Source organism: Plodia interpunctella, chromosome 14 (genome assembly GCF_027563975.2).
Source record: "Plodia interpunctella isolate USDA-ARS_2022_Savannah chromosome 14, ilPloInte3.2, whole genome shotgun sequence".
In the NCBI taxonomy this organism is placed as follows: Eukaryota; Metazoa; Arthropoda; class Insecta; order Lepidoptera; family Pyralidae; genus Plodia; species Plodia interpunctella.
The window spans coordinates 8,604,264-8,617,514 of NC_071307.1; the positions used below are offsets into that span (position 1 = coordinate 8,604,264).

General features: G+C 36.0%; 1 protein-coding gene and 1 non-coding gene across 4 annotated transcripts in view; both read left to right on the top strand.

The window, feature by feature from the left end:
* Window positions 1–13,251, top strand: part of LOC128675151 (rho-related GTP-binding protein RhoN-like) — a 101,520-nt gene that overhangs the window by 86,228 nt on the left and 2,041 nt on the right. For all 3 annotated transcript variants that reach the window (XM_053754337.2, XM_053754336.2, XM_053754338.2), the window contains 4 exons: window positions 4,657–4,744; window positions 10,292–10,401; window positions 11,185–11,319; window positions 12,949–13,092. In XM_053754337.2, coding sequence (XP_053610312.1) covers window positions 4,657–4,744; window positions 10,292–10,401; window positions 11,185–11,319; window positions 12,949–13,092 — 477 coding nt within the window. The remainder of the gene's footprint in view (window positions 1–4,656; window positions 4,745–10,291; window positions 10,402–11,184; window positions 11,320–12,948; window positions 13,093–13,251) is intronic.
* TRNAF-GAA (transfer RNA phenylalanine (anticodon GAA)) lies at window positions 9,785–9,857 on the top strand. The gene has a single exon. It is a non-coding gene; the product is annotated as a tRNA-Phe (tRNA).

Below are 13,251 nucleotides of genomic sequence, written 5' to 3' on the forward strand. Positions count from 1 at the left end.
CCTGATATCACGCATATATATATATATATATATATATATATATATATATATATATATATATATATATATATATATATATATATATATATATATATATATATTATAATCAGCACTCGGATCACAATCATAACCTGTTTTGATATACCTTTTGACTATGTACATTATGTACTTTTATATATTATTAGAAAGAAAAGAAAAAAAAAAAATTTTTTGTAAGAAACAATAATGGTAAGCCGATCTGGCATGATAGGGGCCAACACTGTTCAAATGAGTTTCTTTCGGCATTTCTTCTCAGCAGTGGTCGTTCCGAAATGCCAGTAGTTTCTAGCTTGTGAGAAATAACTATAAATTTAAAGATTGACGAGAAAAAGTGCCTGTGAAGGTCTAATTTCTGAATAAATGATTTGAATTTGAATTTGAATTTGAATTTGTGACCCCTCATAAAATCTGTTTGAATCTTTAAAATTTAAAGGTAAACCTTTAAATTTAAAGTATTACTTCTTACGCGGTTCTCGAGCTTCGAGTTGCCACAGCCGAAATACCACAGGTATTACACACACTACACTATAGCTATTGTAGTTAGAGCATCAAAAATCTAATTCTAAGTAAATTAAAAAGAAACAAGATATGAGAAATGACAAATTTTGTTTCTACTAAAACATTTCTTTCCCTCGTACTTTCCCCTCAGCTTCGAGGGATGCTACAAAAAGCAAATATATTTCACCACCCGATTATGTTTCGTGGCGTCGACCGCGACGCTACCTAGCGGCCGACTTTTTACAACGTTTTTTTGTCATAACGTCACATTTCACTTTTAACCTTGGTTAGGAGCAAGAAGGGCAGCAGATTATCTGTGTTTCCGAATGATACGGAAATATTTGACAGTGTTACGTATTATATACATATTATTCTATTAACACGTCTTTATGTCTTACGGTGTGGACAGAGGCAAGAGTCACAAAACTAAGAAGGCTACGTTTAGTTGTTGCTATTGGTACTGGAGGTATTATAATGTATTCTATTAGTAGAATTTTGCACCTATAAAAATAATCTCTAGTTTTTTTGTTTGACTTTTACAATATGCGTGGGAGACGAAGCATAATTTCTGCTTTTGCCGACAAACTCTAGATAGTTTGGTAATGTAATGTAAATGGTATCCCTGTGGTGTGTGGTCCCACCGACGTCGTGCGAGGCGACCAAGGAAAACATAGCTTTAACAGCTGAGGCAAAAATATAATTCCTAAAAAAGGTTGACGCCAGGCAGGCGGCCGGTTATAAAATCATAGCCGAATCTTCAAAATTTAAGGGTTAATTTTCTACGCGAACCCAAAGCTTTGGGGCGTCACAGCTCCGATAGTAACCACGAACACGAATTATAAATTATAACAAAGATTCTATATATTCTAGAATTATAACAAAGTGCAGTCAACTACTACACATCAAATTACCCCTGCATGAACCTCTGAGGCGCGGTAATAACGACAAGTTCGCAATGAATTTGGGTAGGTTGATGTGCTGTTGACTGTACATGATCAAAAAGTATACAAACACATAAGAAACTTGTTGATATTAATGTAGATAAAAAAATATTGATACAAAAATTGCGTACACAACAAAACGGTCACATGTGTAATACGAAAATACTTATTTAACCCACACTTGAGTTTAACACTTCAAGGTGGCTCGTCGACCACAATATTTGGATGTAGCCCTGCCGGGTTAGCTAACAAATAGTTATAGCCCTCTCGTCACCGCAACATGCTCGCAATCGGACCTTAGGGATGGCACATTTTGGAAAATCCATAGAGTTTTACCACATAGAACTGACAATAGCTGCAAATTAAATACAATACAATATTAAACTATATTGCACAAATTAATTACATAGTATACAATGTAAATTACCTTTTTTAGAACTGCCTTTTCACTAGGTAAGTATGTTATATGTAAAAACTTAAGGGCTGTCAAATTTTGTGTAAAAATATCCTGGTAAGTTACTTGGTGGATGTCGTACGAGGCGATTAAGGGAGACATGGCTTTGGCAGCTGATAGGCAACAAGAGCATTACCACAATGGTTATCGTTAAGCATGCGGTTGTAAAATCACAGCTAAATCTTTAAAACATCGGTTTGTTTTTTTAGCTGACCTAAGGCTTCCCGTCGTCATTTACGTAATCAAGATCACGAGATGGTTAGAGAGAGAGAGGATTATTTATGTGTTACTAAATGAACGATTCTCTCTCCATATATGGTTAGTAATTAATAAATAAATATCATCATACCATCGTATGCTCCATTTCCTCGACCTCAATGATACAACTGAGCTATTTATACTGTGTATAAAAGGTACATTACCCTTTTCAGTAATAGATTAGTATAGCGAACCCGCGGGGATATTATGTCTCTTTCACGACATGTTTTCCCGCTATTATTGTGATACATTTGCGTCAAAACCGATCCCTTTTCCTTAAGTACAATTTAATATTTCACTAACAGATTCCACACGAGTGGAATTATGTGGAACGGACATTATTGCCTATATGATGTTATATTTTAGTTATAAATTGTTACATTACGTAATTAAAATTTGTCATTTCCTTTTCATTCAATATTGTTTTACCATATTATAAAACAATAGTCCCCCGTATGTCGCGTATGTCTGTCTGTATGAATGCGATAAACTCAAAAACAACTGAACGGATTTCACCAATAGATAATGTGATTCCTGAGAAACGTTTAGACGTTATAATTTACTATGGTTTTACCCGAGCGAAGCCGGGACTGTAGTTTATAGGTAATATTCAATTGATGATCTACCAGTACTTCATACATAAATATAAATGAATATATATTAGGAAAAATCACACAGATTGAGCTAGCCCCAAAGTTCAAGACTTGTGTTTTGAGATGCTAACTCAACGATACCACATTTTATAAGAAATACATATATAGATAAACATCCAAACCCGGGTCAATCAGAAAAAGACCGTTATCCATCTTGACCCGACCGGGGATCGAACCCGAGATCTCTCGGTTCAGTGGCAAGATCTTTACCACTGCGCCACCGAGGTCGTCAAATCCATGCATGGTTTTAGCTTCTTCGCAGAAAACTTAACAAGTTCAAAGAGAAACTAGAAAAATATAGCAATGAAACACAACGAAGCCACGTCGTAAGTTCAACACACTGAAACTAAGCTAGACAGCAAAAAGTTGCACTTTAAAAATAGCAAAACAACTTACGCCAAGAAATCAGCTCATTAACCATTCAGAAAGCGCCTTTCCATTACAACCCAACAAAATTTAATAGCCACTTTCGTCGTCATCTCTTTCCGATACCCATTTACTGTAAGGGTCTTCTTAAGAGCACTCTCAATATAGCCGGGTTATATTTGCGGAGCATTGCACTTTTCGCTAAACTCAAGTTGTAAGAAAATAGCGTAATTTGTAACCCTCGACGCAAAAGACGGGGGGTGTTATAAGTTTGACCGCTAAGTGTGTCTGTCTGTCTGTGTACGTGGCACCGTAGCTCATCAACGGGTTTGGTCGCGGTTTTTTTTATTTGATAGCTAATTTTTATGCGGTGGTTCTTAGATATTTTTGATCTAAATCTGTTAGCCGTTCACAAAAGCTGTAGCGAAATGAATATTAAACAAATTATAACTTGTCTAACAAATAAAATTGTACAGCTTTAAGACTCTTAAGCAAAGGTTAAAACACTTGGCAGGTGGTTCAGCCGTATAAGGGGATCCCTCGTTATCTTAGGCGTCGTACGAGGTGAATGAGGGACAAATAGCATAAACAACCGATATGCAAATATTGAAAGAGAAACGGGAAACTGTATAAAATGCCAGATAGATCGCGGTTTAATTGAGATCTGGCTGTTGTTATTTCCACAATTGGGGGTAGGATACTAGGGTTAATCGCTACCGCTTATACCACGAACCACGCGACTGTTATAGCTGATTTACTCCTGTATCAGGTACATACGTCTATTGCTGGGATTTCGCTTATAACATAATGTTTTCATATACAACCCCATTGTTAAACCGTTCCTCCTTTTATGGGAATGTTAACTATTCAATTACTAGTTATAATAATGTCTTATTTATTATACTACAAGCTGCTGCCCGCGAATCCGCCCGCCTCCGTAAGCTCTGGACTCAACCGAAGCTACTGTGTGTAGCGCAGTTTCAAGCAGCCAATTTAATTCCATACAATTTTTTCTATTAGTTGTTCAATACCCAGCTGAGCGAGACACTGCGCGGCCTAAGCCAATGGAGTTTCGTAATTTTTGACCAAACGATTTTTTATTGGTTGTTGGAGACTTAACTTAGCTAGTAGTCAAGTTCCAGGCTAAATTAATTACACTTTCCACCCTTTTTACAAGATTTCCTTTAACTTGCAATGTAACTATGTAATCTATGTTCCGAGTGGAAAATCTTCAACCGATTGTGTTGAATTTTTGTGTACACGTTTAGTTTGGATGACAATGCAATATAAGCATGACCTGATGGTGTACCCAGGAACAACTCTAGACGTAGACTCTTCAATGGTTTACTGCACATACATAATTTGAAGACACATGACATTTTTGTAAAAAAAACTTATTCTTTTAATTATTGTTTTTTTTAATATACACTTTTGCTTATTGTTACAGACCTACACACCGACTGGATTTGAAAAATATGGCTACACGTGTACAGTAGCAGACTATAGAGTAAATTTCTCCATTTGGGATACCTCAGGTACGTAATACGTCAGAAGGTCCTCGATTCGAGTCCTACCCTTGCCCGACTTCACATTCATGAGGTCGTGTTCTTGCACGATGTCGTATTCTAAGTCGGGAACCACACGCCGCCTTTCAATGTATTCACTATAAACTCAGTTTTAGTATGTAATGTGATAGCAGTTGTGTTTATGACGAAATAAAATGACATTCCGAAGCGTCATGCGACTGTCCAAAACGGGTATTTTCAAAGCGACCAGTGTTTAGGCCGGAGTTCAGATGTATACTAAGGCTAAAAAATAGAAAAATGTTTTCATTTAAAATTCTATCATAATCCATATATTAATTATAAATACGAAAGTCTGTCTGTCTGTCAGTCTGTTCCGATTTCACGGCTAAACCGGTAGATCGATTTTGATGCAATTTTGGCATGCATGTAGTTAAAATACTCCCGTTCACATGGGCTTTCTTTTTTCAAAAATCAACCCCTAAATGACTATAATGGGGGGTGAAAGTTTATATGAAAATCGTGTCTGTTTCCGAAAAGCGCTTTCGCGGAGAAAACCATGCGAGCGAAGCCATGGGTAGCTAGTATTACAAATTTTTCCTATTTTTCTAATCCATATGATCTCCTATTCTAATAGACCAGAGAGATTAGAGTCCTTCTCTAGCCCGTCTCTGAGAAGAATCTGTTTATATATAACTTCACCTTTTATCAAGACAGAACCATTATAGTCACTCTCGCGGAGAAAGACCCCTTGTCTTTGGATGATCCCTTGTCTTTTGATAGTCACTCTCGCGGAGAAAGACAAGGGGGTCTTTCTCCGCGAGAGTGACTATCCTGCGATCATCCTGTGGAATAGTCTTTCTTGGCCTTTTCTTTCTAGGAACGTTTTCAGTCTTATTGTGGGATTTAAACATTTTACTGCATTACAAATCATATTTTTTGAACATATATTAGCACTTTTTGTTAGACTTGTTTTGTTATTTACATGGGTCTTTATGTGAATGTGAAGCGGTGGTGGTGTAATGGCTAAGACGCCCGCCTGTGGATCGAAAGGTCACAGGTTCGAATCCTACTCGTGCCACATGAGTTTGTATACCAATCTGACTCATGTATAGTAGTTTTCATAGACCACCACTTGCTTCCGGTGAAGGAAAACATCGTGATGTAACCTGCAAACTGGTTGATTATTATTAACTTGTGTGTGAAATAGAGAAGGCAATGGCAAACTACCCCATTAATAGTGCTAAGAAAGTTATTGTGTGTGTTGTGTGTTTCATTCCACGACCCTCAGCCATGAGGAATACGACTATAAAGATGAAGATTATGTGAATGTTCAATCCAGTTATAGCCCGACCAAAACTCATAAACGGAAAGGTACAGCTCATATAAAATTTAATTCTCCAGCGGCATCACCCATACAAACTCATACAGAGAATGATTTACGGCAATTTTATGGAGAAGACTGTATAAATCTGGAAATATTACGTTACGGCGATGCATATAATCATGATAGACAGACTTAAAATTTTTCACAACAAGTTTTTTTACATTACGTTTTTTAAATGACATTCTGTCACAAGCTTTTATTGTTGTCATAGAGATCTCGTGTAATATTTATATAACCGTTGAGGAGTACCTGCGTTGGGAACCATTCCTAGGTGCACCATCTGGTCATGCTTCATAATAATGCTTTGCCATCCAAACTTCTTCTTCATAGTCGTATTTCCGTAAATAAAAGCTCTCATACAAACTGCGAAATATTCATGAATTCGCGTCATCATTCATCATTCATCTGCCGGAATTCGGCGATAGTGCACGACTATGATAACTAATGTTTAATATTAATTACTTGCATTGGCAGAAAAAAAAAGGATTTTTTATCTAATTTATCTTACATCTGTTGTCCGCGACTCCACCCGCGGTGAAAGGCAGCCAGTGCGTCTCTCTATCTTCCTACTCCTATTATCTCGACACAAAAAAAATACTTTCATATTTATAATATAAAGTATGGAGTTAGTGGTCAAAATATAGCCTTATCATCTGCGTGCCATTATACGTTATTAACGTAGCTAAAGCTGAATAATTTCTTCCACACGCAATCACGCATAGTCTAAAAATAAAGTTTCGACAATCACTTTTTAAAAAAATATTAATCATGACATTTTTGTAAAAAAAAAACTTATTATGTCTGATAATTCCGAAAATCATAAATAATTATATTATTACGATTGGACTAAACAATGATTTATTTATATAGTAATAATTAACATATACACATAGGTATTCATATACATGAAAATAGAATTTGGTATCACATAAATCCAAATACGTCCGTATTTCGACGAATGTAGTCTTTGTTCTAAAATCGAACAGTGATCCAATTTACACCAGTCCCGGTCATATATACGATACGGTGGTCAGAATTCACTGACCTGTTTACGAACATAAATGTATGGGTTAAAGCCTAGACAAAATTGGACTCTTTCAAATTTCAGTTATAAGTTCCGCTGCTGGACAAAGCCTTCGCTTTCTGTTTCCATCAGCCACGTGTTTTGATAGTTTCTTCATAGGATTTTTTTCTATACCTAATTGCTACTTCTTCTTGTCTGGGCCTTTGTCTTCTTGGAGTCTGCTCTCCTAATCTCGTCTCCAAAGCAAAAATTTTACCTGAAAAGTGTCTGTGAATTTCTAATTTATGAATTTGATTGATGCGAAGTTGCAAATTATGTTGGTGTTTGTCCTACCTGCCACATTTTATTGAACAACTCCATTGCGCTATTGGGCTGAAACGATGGAAATTTTGTCCATATTTCTGACCAGTCTGTCAGCCATCTCTGCTTTACAATGTTTGCACAGTACACGTCAGGGTAAATTTATTGACGCGTCCGGAAATTATGAAAATTTAAATTCAAAACATAAAAAGCAAATTAAAGCAGATTTAAATGCTAATTAATTTTTATTACTAATATACATCTTTATTACTAATATTAGTAAACGTTGGGTTTTTAAGTGACAATTTTATTAGATTGATGATGGTCAGAAGGATATTATGTGAGCCAATGATCTGATTTATAAAAACACTACGACCGTACGAAATGAAGATGAAAAAGTAGGAAAGCGTAACCTCGGTTCCGAATCTGTACAGCTGCAGAAGCAAACGCTCAGACGAGAGAGAGGCGTCGCAACTATAAACATTGATTTGTGCTTCAAATTCAATTTATGAATTGAAGTCAAACAGGAACTCAAAACAGTAGATCCACAAACTATTGAACAAACAATAACTAAAGTAAATTCAGAAGAGTGAAGTGAAGCGGTTAATAGTAGAGATGTACTTGAATCTGTAGCGGGAGCTAGGTGATTATGCTCGACTGCCACAAAGGGTAGATCTTCCCGCCAGGCTAGGTGTTGCGCCTGGGGAACCGCACGGCTCCTCAGGCGCACACCACACTAATTTCTGACATGCCTCTCTCATCTAAGCGTTCCCCGATTCCCAGTCGTTTAGCGTCGGAGCCCAGAGTCTGCTTTCCCACTTTTTTGTCTCCACTTCGCACTGTCGTCGATATCCCTAGATTTCAGACCATTGGCACGCATATCATCCTTGAGGACATGACGCCAGCATTTCTTGGGTTTGTCTTTCAGGACAGGACCAAGTGGGAGCGGCATAGCCAGACATTTGTTCCCATTTATTCCCTAATTATAATTAATTAAGGAAATTAAGAACAAATGTGTGGTTATGCCGCTCCTGCCTACCACAACCTATTACCGTATTATGATAGTTTGATCATCGTACATTGTTTTGTCAAATAAACGCATTTTATTTTAATTTTATCAAACTAGTACCACTCAGTGTGTTCAAAAGGAAAAACCTTTATTATAATGCTAAATTAAAAATAAATCCGCTAAAATAAAGCCTGTCAAATATAAATGTCTCGCAGATATATTCTTGTAAAACAAACTAAACATTGATCCAAATGAGCCTTAGGCTCATATCATGGAGTCTCTCTAAGGAATCTCGTGTCCTCCAGAGTAATCCGCCAATCCAAATTATTCGTGACTTATGCCAGCCCAGGTACCTGACGCTAATCTTAGGTGGCATTAATATTCACGTCGTGTCTTTCATGACTTAAAATTTAACCTTGATCTAGTGATAACGAACATATTATCACATATTCCACTTAGCTATCAAATATAGTTCAAAATGAACGTTAGATTTTTATCAGCTGACTAACTGGGCCTATATACCTTACATGGTTTCTGGTTCCGTAAACAAACATACTCTTAGTATATTAAAAGTATTTTATCTAAATCCGTAATAACAAGGACTCAGGCAAGGATTTATGCCCAGTATCTTTATACTTTACAGGTTAGACAGAGTCAAATATTGAGAAAATCTAACATTCATCTATGGAGAAATAATTGTAAATGATTGACAGAAATGACAGGTTGTTAGCCTATAACAGTATGAGAAGAATTCTTTATAGAGGTTCTTCTCTTCCTTTTCCATAGATTTTCTTTGCTGAAGGAGAACCAGCCGTTTTATTTTCTATGTTTTCTTTTCACTCCCAGTCCAACATGGAACAACGGAAAGCATGGAAAAATTTTGCCCGGGCCTAAGCCCATCTCAGAAGGACTGTCCCATTTTGTCTCAGAGTTTCCTAATTTTAATGAACGTGTTAAATTAACCCACTCGTAAACCTACGCCCTTTTGAACTGAGTGAGATGACTAATACTGATACCTACTTGTTATTTATGGTATTTCATACGCTATTAAATACTTAGTAAATCACTGTTACTATTCCTAAAGTGTCAAACGTGGGCGTGGGAGTGGGATAAACGTTGAGTAAAATGTCCTCAGGCGTATAATTTGAGTAACTTCTAGTTTCAACATCTTCAGTGTGAAATTATTTATTTGCAAAAGAAATTCGCAAACTCCAATGCTGTTATCATACTTGTTTTCAACACAAACAATGCGTCATTGTGATTATCATTTGGGGCTCGACTGTACTACGTAACGTACGTAAACTAACGGGTAATTTCGCCACCTCATTCATCGCCGAAATAGCTCAGTTGGGAGAGCGTTAGACTGAAGATCTAAAGGTCCCCGGTTCAATCCCGGGTTTCGGCATGTCTTTATTTTTATTGTTTTTTTTATTTGTCTCATTGCAAGACAGTGCTGAATATTATTATTGTTATATTTACTTATAAGTGTATTCTGTACGATAAGTTATCATTAATAAATAAATTTTGCAATATTTTTCTGAAGCTCTTAAGCTTTAGAAAAACAATGCAAAATTTATTTATTAACAATAACGCTCTTTATTTATTACCGATAACTCAATCAGTTTTTTTTTTAGTTTTTTTTTCTTGTCTGTTAATACAGAAATTGGACATCTCATAATTTATCCATCCTATAAAAAAGTCATGTAACTGTTAAGTTAAGAAAAAAAAACAAAATTTAAGAAATATTTTTTATTCTATTTTTTCACTTGTGAGTAACTTGTTGTTTTTTTTCCTCTTTTATTTGAAATTACAATTAATTACAATTTTCATTGTTACCAGGCACAACATCGTACGACACAGTGCGGCCCCTGGCCTATCAGGACGCGAAGATCTTCATGCTGTGCTTCAACATAGCCGAGCCAGAAACCTTACACAGTGCCGCAGCCAAGGTAGATATATATATTTAAATACCCTTTAATGTGTCCCACTGTTGGGCAAAGGCCTCCCCTTTTGGTTTCTGCTTGGGTCGTTTATAGCCAGAGTATGACATGGTATAAAACAAAGTCGCTTCTTTCTGTCTTTGTCTAAGCTGAAACCAAATTTGATACAGTTTTCACTTATTTAGACAATGTATACCCGAATGTGTATCGCGCGAAACCGGGTCCAAGTCACTAGTATCTTATACCTTACAAATTTAACTTTATCTTCCAAAATTTAAAAACGATTCAATTACACAATTTCCGACCCGTTAGAAAAAAATGTTCAGTTGATTGATTTTTAAAACCATATTGAGGTTAAATAATAAAAACTAGATTTAATATTTTATGGCCAGCGAAATTCAATAGTACATTTTTTGCAATCAACGTGAAAGCTTTTTGTATATTGCATTTTCATTTATTCTGAGAAATATTATTATAATTTACTTTGGCCTCCGCCAGAGTGAATTCACAGGTCTCTAAGCGTCCACAAGCTTTATATATCCTTGACAAGTCGTAGGTATAACTAGTGTTCGTAATAACTGATTGGAAAACAAAACAAAAGATTTATTTGATTATGCATGGGAAACTTTAAATAGGACATGGGACTGATTTTATGATTACCTACTTTTTCCGTTACGTTTAACCAAGAATATCCATATGCTGTTATTTTGTAGTAACTGATTGAAACCAAGTATATGCATTTTAATGAAATTTTTCAAAATCATTTTCCTCATTCACGTATCTCGCCTCCAGTGGTACAGGGAAGTCCGCACGCATGGCGGTGCGGTACCAGTACTGCTGTGTGGCTGCAAGGCCGACTTGAGACATGACAAGGAGACCCTCACCATGCTGTCCAAACTGAAAGCCCACCCAGTCACCAGCGAAGAGGTAATACACTAAACTACAGTTGTTGACGACCGACGACTGCGCCGAGCAAGCACAAGATCTAGCCAATCACAGCTCCCACATTTCTGCCAATCATAGAGTGCAAAATATTCCCAATTTAAATGTATTCTTCACGCTGTGATTGGTCCTATTGGCTGGCCCACCAGGTCATTAGCGAAGAGTTTGATAACATTATATTATCCTCACAGAATTCTGATCGTCTCCATCAATCAAATCATTAAAAATTATTGGCTTTGTTTTTAAATATGAATTTCTATCATTAACATTTGTTTCCTTTTATATCCATCGGTAAAAGAATCTTTGAATCCATCAATGTTTTCGCATCCTTATTAGCTTTACTAACCACAATCAGTGTTAAATGCTGGTTCAATTTTTACAACTGAAAATCATTTTTACACTGTTTTGACAGGTGATTAAAGTGGAAGAGCTGACTTCTATAAACAGTCATAAATGCTTGCTTCAATTTTCTATCGTAGGCTGAAAATTCATTTTCGGGCTGATTTTGACAATAAACCATCTAATATACATATGTGTGTATCTAATATACATAGGTGGCTATCAGCATACGCTACAATATTTGAATTCGCAGAATTGATATTGTGAAGTAGAATTGTGAATAGCTTTTGAATTGATTGGAAATTGGCAGTTATTTTATGTTACATTTTCAATTTAACAAAAAGCTATGTTTCGATTCGTACGTTTCACTTTGAAACTGCTTTCATCGCGATTAATTCTACGAATCTTCTTAATCGATAATCTTCTATTGCGTATATCTCATTGTTTAGAGTAAATAATATAATTATCTTATTATATTTTAGCTGCGATTACTGCGATTTAGTAATCATCCTAATTATCCTAAAACACAAGGTAACTCACTTACATGTAAAAATGTAAGTGTTAATTATTTTTTTCCAGTATATTTATTTCAAAAAATTCTCATCCCCATTCCATTTTATCAGTATTAATAGTGTAGGAACAGCCTAATGAAATAAGACTCAAATTAATTGGAGGTTGGAGCACTCAAACGACCGGCTTTTCAATTGGTAGGGTAATATTGCAGTGGTTTATGGCCATTCACTCTTGCTTTATTAGTTTTAATTGGTTCGGAAATATTTTGTTGACAGATGATGACTAAAAAATCTAGGTGTAATTTAAATTTGAATTATTATATAATGCAAGAAACAACGGAGCGGAATAATTCGATAAGTTCAATGTATTTCGACAAATATGAAATTGTTAGAAACTATCCGATAGAACTACGACGACCTCGGTGGCGCAGTGGTAAAATTCTTGCCTCTGAACCGAGAGGAAAATGATCTTTTTCTGATTAGCCCGAGTCTTGAATGTTTATCTATGTATGTATTTGTTATAAAATATAGTATTGTTGGGTTAGTATATAATAATAACACAAGCCTCAAACTTTGGGGCTAGCTCAATCTGTGTGTTTTGTCCTTATTTATTATTTATATTTAATATGGCGACTGTGCAACGCCATTAAACTTGGTGAAATAACATTTTTTTTCGAATAACCCGCCTGCCTAAGGATCCTTGCGGGTTCTATGTTTTTTTTTCAATTTTTGCTTGTTAAAAGTTCATTTATGTTGCTTACAGGCTTTATCAGTAGCAAGGCAGCTGGGAGCGACAACATATGTGGAAACATCAGCCCGGGCCTCTAGCAAAGGGGTCAAAGACGCCTTCGAAGTGGCCGCGCTGGCAGCCCTGGGCAAGTTGAACAAACAGCAGATGAAGCAGCAGGTAATATATCATTGAAATATTTTAAAATAATTAAAAACGGTAGGCAGTATGAAGAGACCACAGTGACTTGTACTAATCGCCTAAAACTCAAACGCTTCTGTAATTGGTAACAGTTACCTACTGGTAAAATATTTCATACAACTTTATTTATGGTTCTAT